Source organism: Lathamus discolor, chromosome 20 (assembly GCF_037157495.1).
Source record: "Lathamus discolor isolate bLatDis1 chromosome 20, bLatDis1.hap1, whole genome shotgun sequence".
In the NCBI taxonomy this organism is placed as follows: Eukaryota; Metazoa; Chordata; class Aves; order Psittaciformes; family Psittacidae; genus Lathamus; species Lathamus discolor.
The window spans coordinates 2,813,785-2,822,188 of NC_088903.1; the positions used below are offsets into that span (position 1 = coordinate 2,813,785).

The 8,404-nt window shown below is 64.6% G+C and overlaps 1 protein-coding gene and 1 long non-coding RNA gene across 2 annotated transcripts in view; one reads left to right on the forward strand and one right to left on the reverse strand.

Annotated features, from left to right (window-relative positions):
• The first annotated feature begins 245 nt into the window (after nucleotides 1-245).
• Nucleotides 246-1,513, forward strand: LOC136024178 (uncharacterized). The gene is made up of 2 exons (XR_010616767.1): nucleotides 246-296; nucleotides 1,300-1,513. It is a non-coding gene; the product is annotated as an uncharacterized LOC136024178 (long non-coding RNA).
• Nucleotides 1,514-8,189: 6,676 nt separating this feature from the next.
• The window catches only part of LOC136024284 (protein phosphatase 1 regulatory subunit 1B-like), a 3,556-nt gene continuing 3,341 nt past the window's right edge, over nucleotides 8,190-8,404 (reverse strand). The window contains exon 6 of the mRNA XM_065699501.1: nucleotides 8,190-8,221. Within this exon, the coding sequence (XP_065555573.1) occupies nucleotides 8,190-8,221 (32 nt within the window). The remainder of the gene's footprint in view (nucleotides 8,222-8,404) is intronic.

Sequence of the window (8,404 nt, forward strand, 5' to 3'; positions counted from 1 at the left end):
GCTGTGGGGATGGGGTGGCATAAGGATGAGGTGTTATAGGGATGGGGTGGCATGGGGATGGGGTGACAGGGATGAGGTGGCACAGGGGTGGACCATGGTGGGGACGGGGTATACAGGAGATGGGGCATCATGGTGATGGGGGACCCCAGGGATGGGGCGCTGGGACACACACCCTGGGGATGGAGCACTGTGGGGACAAGGCACCGGGGGGGACACGGGGGGAACACTGGGCACTGCGGGGCCGGATCATCGTGGGGACAAGAAGACCCGGGGACATCGACCGCTGGATCTGAAAGGTGAGTGTCGGGGGGGGGGGGGAGGCGGGGCCTGTGCAACTGAGGGGGCGGGGCTAATGGGAGGGGCGGGGCTTCCGGGGGGGGGTCAGTGGGTGCCGGGCCCCGCCTCCAGTGCCCATCACTCCGGGTGTCCCCCCCGAGCCCATCGCACCCCAGGACCCCGGTGGGTGCAGCCCCCCCCGGGCTGCAGAGGAGGTGCCGGGAGTGGGAACACGCGTAGGAACACGCTGGAGCCCGGGGGGGGCGGCAGGGACCTTAACCCCTTCCTTTCTGGTACCCCCCCAGCCACAGGCATGGGGCCCTCCAGAGGGCATGGGGGACGACCCCCACCAAACTGGGTTTCATTGGGGTGGCTGGGGACATGGCCACCCCTATGGTGGCACTGGGGGGGTCCAGCATCCCCTCTATGCTGTAGGGCTGGGGGGCTGCACCTCACCATAATGGGGACCCTGATGCAAGGAGAGGACGTGTCCCTGTGGCGCTGGCACCATGAGGGTCCCATCAGGGTGGGCAGGGGGCTGCGTGCTCCTGTTCCCCCCGCTTTGGGCCTGGTCCCGGTGCCACCGGCAGATGCCATCGCCGGTGCTGGCAGCGTCACCACGGTGCTGGCACAGCCACATGGAGAGCACAGGCCTGGGCATGGCTTCAAGGGCTTTGGCACGGGGTGACCATGGCTGGAGCCATCCCGCTTGGCAGCCACCGGCCACTGGCCCATGCCAAGCCTCACACCCCGGGGTGCTGCCATGGGGGTACTGAGGGGTCCTGGGACATCACCTTGGGATGCGCATCCCATCAGATGGGACCATGCATCGGTTTGGGGGAGTCTGTGCCCCAGTTTGCCCAGCCTGAATAGGTCAAACCATGGGGGGGGGCGGGGCACAAGCCTGACACCCCAAGGAAGGAGAGGATGCGGCCACCCGGGGGTCTCCTCTTGCTGGGGGCCGTGCCTCAGTTTACCCACCTGTAGAACCCCGGCTCTATCCCCATCCACCCCTTCCCTAAGGATCTGTGACCTCGGGGGACCGCAACGCCTGCCCCAGTGCCCCCACAGCAGGGTGGGCTGCATGGGGGGGGGGGGTGTCCTATTCCTGCTCCCCCCCATCCCCATCAGTGCCACCCTGCCGGGGGGGGGCCCGGCCGCCAGCACAGAGCAGTTTCGCTGCCTCCATTCCCAGAAGAAAGCCTAAACTTAAAACATCTGTTAATTTATAAACCAATTTAACCATGACTGGTTAATAAATAGGAACCAGCTGCCACCACCCCCCCCCCCCCCCCACGCTGCCTGGGCCAGGGGACGCCCAGCCGGCCGGGCCCCCCCCCCCCCCCACCTCCCCACAGCCCCCCCAGGGTCAATGTCACTTGTCCCAGTTGGGGTGTCACCAGGGTGCCCCCCAAGGGGTGCTGGGGAGAGCACATGGAGAGGGTGGCATGGCTGGGATGGGGACTTGGGGTGTCCTGATTCATGGAGGGGGTCCTGGGTGGGTGGTGTGTGTGCACCAGGGATGTGCGTGTGTGTGTGTACGTACATGTATGTGCTAGATATGTTCACGTGTGTGCATCCATGTGTGTGTGCACAGGAGTGTGAGTGTGCTTGCATGGGTGTGCCAGGGATGTGAATGTGTGAGCATCCACATGCGCATGCATGTGTGTAAGTACACACGTGTGTGCTTGCATGGATGCACCAGGGATGTTCATTGTGTGCATCCCTATGCACATGCATGTGTATGTGTGCACAGGAGGGGGCATGTGTGTGTGTGTGTGCACAGGAGCGCGCAGGATGCGTGTGCACAGCCCCTGTGCATGTCCATCAGTGGGTCTGGGTGCCAAGCCTGGACCTGGGGGGCTGCTGTCCCCATGGGAGGACTCACATGGAGCATCCCCACTGCACATGGATCTGGGATGGATGTGGATGGAGACAGGCCCAGTCCAGGCACTGGGCCCAGGGACGACCGCAGGGACGGGGCCAGGTTGTGGGGTCCCCACTCTTGCCCCCCAACACCCCCCCACGCCATCCCCCCCATCCCCGCTCCCCCTCGGCCGCGCGCCCCGACACGTGTCGCAATAGTAATGTAATTTGTACGTTAACAATGGGCAGCTTGAGGTTTATATTTAATTACACCGTTTGCACCAACCTGAACTCACCCTTATTCATCAATAATGCATGGGCTTGTGTTTAGCGCTGCTTAATTAATCTGTGCTTACGACAATTAAAGGCTTGCAAAATCCCCAAAGGTGGCAGCGGGGAGCGGCTGCGCCGTGCGCCGTGCTCGTGGTGATGGTGATGGTGTGCTCGTGGTGATGGCGATGCTGTGCTCTTGGTGATGGTGATGGTGTGGTTGTGGTGAGGGCGATGCTGTGCTCGCGGTGGTGGTGATGGGGTGCTCATGGTGATGGCGATGCTGTGCTCTTGGTGATGGTGATGGTGTGGTTGTGGTGAGGGCGATGCTGTGCTCGTGGTGGTGGTGATGGGGTGCTCATGGTGATGGCGATGGGGTGGTTGTGGTGATGGCAATGCTGTGCTCGTGGTGATGGCAATGCTGTGCTCTTGGTGGTGGTGATGGTGTGGTTGTGGTGATGGTGATGCTGTGGTTGCGGTGGTGGTGATGGTGTGGCCATGGTGGCAGCGTGGTGCTGGTGGCCAGCAGAACACAGGGACCCTCATGAGTGACCTCAACACCCACATCCTTGGGGGTCCCCCCGTAGCATGAGTGGCCACCCACCTCCTACCCAGCCGGTGAGCCCCTGAGCGCTGCGGTGAGGACCCTGCCTCAGTTTCCCCATGAGGACACAACAACCACCAGCAGCGGCCCCTCTGCACCTCCAACCTCCCTCCTCCTCCCCATCGCTTTCTCCTTCGTTTTCCCTTTTCCCTGCCTATTGTCCATGCCCTCTCCCACTGGGGCACACCGGGGCCGGTGCTCCCGGTGCTGCCGGTGCCAGGCAGGGGCCAGGCCGTGCCACACCGGCTCTGTGCCTTTAAGCGCGGCACCGCGGCTGTCCCGGATCAGCCCGAGCGCCTATTAAAATTTTATGCGAAGTGTAAATGGGCCAAGTCTCCAGCTTCCCGCTCCCTCCGAATGATTTATTACTCGCAAATACCACAGAACTAATTAGTATAGTAATTAATTAATACGAATTTGCATATTTGCATGTGCAATTAGTGCAGTGGAGTGATTACTCTGAAAATGAGAAGTTGGGCTTGTCAGATGGTAGTGTGAACTGGAGTGGAAAAGCCTCGTGCAAATGAACCTGGGTGGCGATGGTGGCGATGGTGGTGATGGTGGGCACGCGGCGGCACGCGGTGGCTGCGGCCCCGGGAGGGTGCGAGGCCCCACACATGGGGGGCTCAGCCCCTGGGACCCCCATCAGCCCTGGCCTGGCCCTGGTCCCCACCATAGGGACCAGCTCCATCCCTCGGCCATCTCCATGGCGACTCGCTGTGCCAGGCGCATCGCCATGGCAACGGGCTGGGCCACGCATCCTCGCCATGGCGACTGTCGTCATTGGCGCCCTGTCACCATGGAGACTCCCCCCTCCTGCTCCCCAAATCCACTCCATGCCCCTCTTTCCCCATCGATGGCACAGGGTGCTGATGAGCCCCAAAGTCACCAGGGATGCGGGATGGGGGTCCTCAATATCCCCAGGGATGGGAGGCCTCAGAGCACCCTGAGATAGGGGCAAGGATCCCAGGGTGCTGGGTGATGAGGGTCCCCCGTTGCCACGCGGCTGGCAGGACGAGCCGAGCCCTGTGCTGAGCCCCACACCGAGCCCCATGATGGCAGCACCGGTCTGGATCAGGTCCCCAGGACCAGTGGCCCAAGGCCTGCTCAGGATGGGGGTCCAGCACCCCCAGCCCCACAGTGTGAATCCTGCCCTTTGCCTTTGTCACTGGTGCCACTCCAGCAGCCCCTCGCCCGTGGCCTCGTGCCCACCTGCCCTGCTGAGGCCTGATGCCACTCAATGCACCCCTGCGAGGGTTTGGGGACACCAACACAGAGGGGTCGGGGAGGGGGGGGAGCGATGGAGGCAGCCCCCCCCACTGATCCCACCACATCCCCCCTGCAATGTGCCATCTGCCGCGGTGGGGGGGGGGGGCCGGTGCCGGTTGTGCTCCTTCAGTCACGCTGTCCCCACACCGGTGGCACCATGGGGCTGTAAACCCACCCCTGCTGCCCCATTGACCCGGCCTGGGTGGGAATGCTGTGCTCACAGCGGGGCTCCTGGGGCCTTGTGATGCCACAGGGCAGTGGTTGTGATGTCACAGCCCACTGTGACCTCACCGCTGTGGCCTTGTTACCTCACCAGCAGCCAGTTCTGATGGTGGCACAATGGTGACCTCGGGGTCCCCCCAGTTCCAGCCCCTCCATTGTCCCCAAGGAGCACCTGACCCTGGCAGGGCAGCGCCCAGGTGATGAAGGAGCAGGGGGAGAGACGCACAAGTCCCCTGGGGCCATCCATGTGCCCTCACGAGGACCCCCCATCCCCAGCCCCAAACTGGAGTCCGGTGGGCAACCTGAACAATTCCCAATCTCATTTGTCCAATTAACAGCATGTGCCTTAAAACCCGCTTGGCCAGGCCTTGCTTCCATGGGCAGGGGGTGAGCAGGGCTCTGCCCCTCCCCTCCCTCTGTGCCTCAGTTTCCCTCCACCACCAACCTTCCCCATCCCACCCATGACCCCTCGGTCCCTATTGAAGCGCCCTTCAGGGACCAGCAAAGCACCCACAACCGCATCCCCATCCCACAGAGACCCCCAACTGGACCCCTGCTCACCAGGGATGAGTCCTATGGGTTGGGGGGGGGGTTGATGCTCCATGGACAGGGACGGGCCCGGCCTCAGCTCCCGCTCCCTCCGCTCTCCTCCCCTCGGCTGCCATTCCCGGCGGTGGCTCCGCCGCACGTTCTCGCATCCATCTCTCCCCAGCTTTCACCTCCCAGAAATATTGCAGCGCGGAGCCGGCTCCATCTGGCACCGCGGCCCCCGCCTCCCCCCGCCGCCGCTCGCACCGCACTCGGGCCCTGCACGGCTCAGACCCGCCGCGGGGGAACGGGGACCGCACGGTGCGGGGGGGGGGACACGGACCCGGCGCGGGGGTACCCCCGTCCCCCCCCGTCCCGTCCCCCGGCCGCGGTGCGGGGCTCTGGGCTCACCCCGGGGATGTGGCCCCCGTGCGGGGCCCCGGGGAGCCAGCCTGGACCCATCTGGTGCCCAGCGGGGTCCCAGCAGCACCCAGCACCCCGCTCCCGCCCGGGGCCCGCAGTGTGTCCGTGCCCCCGATGCCACGGGGGCCCCCCCGGCACCCACCTCCTGGATGGAGCTGCCACTGCTGTTCCAGGCAGGATCCCCATCCCCATCCATCCGTCGCCTTCCTGCTGGAGGGAGGGGAAGGAGCACGGAGGATGAGTTTTGGAGGAGGAAAGAGCTTCCTGCACCAGCCAAACGCCGGGCAGCGAGACCCAGGGGACCTGGATGGGGTGGGCAGAGACCAGAGGCGGCGGTGCCGGGAAAACCGGCTCCTGGCCATGGAAACCAGCGGCAGGATGGGGATCAGAGCCCCAGGGGCACCCAGCCCCGACCTCCTGGAGCAGGAGGACCCCCCCCACCCCTCCCCTGCACCCAAATCACCAGCCCCAACCCCTGCTGCCCTCATCCTGGGTTCACCCCAACCCCACTGCCCCATTAAATGGGACCCCCATTCCTCACCCGGGGTGAACCCGCCTCCCAAAAGCACCCAGACACCAGGATGGGGTTGGTGCCATCACCAGCCATGGCGGAAGGGATGGCACAAGGGATGGCACCGAGCCCCCTGCTCCTGCCCTCCCCGCGGGCTGTGTCCCGGCACAAGGCTCTGGTTTGGGTTTCCATCTCCCCCCCGCTCCCCTTTCATCTCCTCTCCCTGTTTCATGTCTCCACTTTCTTCTCCCTCCAAGCGCTGTGAATGCTGATGAGCCTCACGCCGGCGCCCACCCTCACCGCTCCCCGGCTGCTAATTAGGCTGGAACGGATGCATTGGGTCAGGGGCTTGTGGCTTCCCCCTGTCCCCATCCCTGTCCCCATCCTTGTCCCCGCACAGGCCAGCGCAGGCATCTCCTCAGCCTGGGGCAGCCCCATGGTACCAGCAACCATGGCACCATCAGCTTCGCTGCCTGATGCCGGGGTGCAGCCATGCCAGGGGGAGCAGAGGGCAGCATGGTAGGGACTTACCCAGAGTGGTACCCATCACTGGTGGGCACCGGGTGGGCTCCTGGGGCACGGCGATGCCCGGCTGGCACCCGGTGGCCAAATGAAGATGGCAACAACAGCGGGAGGTCAGGGCTGCGATGCACAGGGAGGGTGCCCAGGTTTTGGTACCCTGGCATGGCACCGGCACCGGCGTGGCTGGGGTGGGCTCTGCCTCCCCGCAGGCCGGCTCCAGCTCCGGTGCCATCTGCTCGGCCGCAGCCGTGAGTGACAGTCGGAGGGTTCGGGGGGGACGCCGGTGGAGGCCCCTCTGTCACGTGCCAGCGCCGGCACCTGCACTGGGGGAGTGGGTGATGCCGACGCCGCTGGCACAGACCCGGCACCGGCAGCCCTTTGTCTGCGTGTGGGCACAGCCCTGGACAACGCGGACACCGCGGGCACCGTGACCACACCATCGCTGTGCCGCCCTCGCCTGCGGTGCATGGCCGGCACGTGCCATGTGGCACCCGCTGCCCTGGGTCCTGCTTCCCTGGCCTTGTGGGGACAGAGGGATCCAGGACACGGAGGCATCCCGCAGCCAGGAGCAGGGCACCGGGTGATGGGATCCAGCTCCCGGGGACACAACGCACCCGTAAGGGGGTCCTTGGCCCCGGTGCTGCCCACTGAAATGGCACCGGTGATTTCTGGTTGCACAGACCCCGTGCTGGGGACAGACTGGGAGGCCAGGGGGTGAGAGGGCACTGCCAGGCTGCTGAGGAAGCAGCCAGCACACAAAGGCCTCGCCGGCTGCGCTGTGGCACGGCCAGGCCTCCACCATGGCCACCACGAGACCCGTGTCAATGGCGGGGGGCACAGACACCGCGTGCATTGGGGAGGCCGCGCTTGTGCTTGTGCAAGTGTGCGCACGTGTGCACGTGTCTGTGTGTGCACGGAGGAAGGTCTGTGCATGCCAGGCTGTGCCGTGGGTCCGCAGGGAGAGGCTGGCACGACCACGCGGCCGAGGGGATGTGGGGCAGCAGGCGGAGGCCGTGCGCCACCGCCATGGTGACCCATAGCCCCGCATCCCCCAGTGCTGCCCACACCCGCACCCACAGCCCCCTTCCTGCACCGCACCGGGCACCGCCACCACCGCCACGTCCCCATCCACAAGCCCCCTGCCCGCACCAGGCCCTCGCCACCGCAGCCATCCCCGGCTCGGCTGGTGGCTGAGGGTGGGGATGGAGCCGCAGATGCCAGCTCCCACCGAGGGTCCCCACGGCGGCTCCCCCCTCGCCCCGGTGCCCGCCGGCTGCCCCCGACACGCTCGGGATAGCCGGTTTCCCCACCGCCCTGGTGCTGGCTCCATTGTTCCTGCCGGCCTCGCCATCGCCTGCATCTCGCCCGGGTCCCATTTTGCGGCGTGTAGGCAGAGCCGGAGATTTGGAAAAGGTTTTTTTTTTTTTTGGTTTTTTTTTTTTTTTCCCCTTTTCCCTGGGTTTTTTTTTTTTTTTTTTTTTTTTGGAGTACAGAGTGACAGATGGCGAGTCCTCCTTCCCCAGAGAGACAAATCTCCCTGAATGCAAGCGCATGTCAATCATTAGCTCTCATGTGATAGCTCTCGCGCATGACGTGCCAACCATATGGCACTGGCAGCAGAGCTGGTACCCCCTTTGCTGGGTAGAGATGCCACTCTCGCCTCCTTTTGGATAGAGGACTGCAGGAGGCTGGAGCACCTCAAGGAGCCGCGTCCCGGGTCCCAGAAGATGCTGGGAACAATGAAATAAGAATTCCTGCGGTCCGCCCGAAGGTGAGTTATGTAAAGAAGTGGAGGGCTGGGAGGGCAGCGGAGGAAACTTGAATGGAGAAAAGGCAACTTCCATGTTGATTTGGTTTCTCCGCCGCGTCTCGCCCTTTTTTCACCCGGCTTTCGTTCTCCCCCGGCCCTCGCT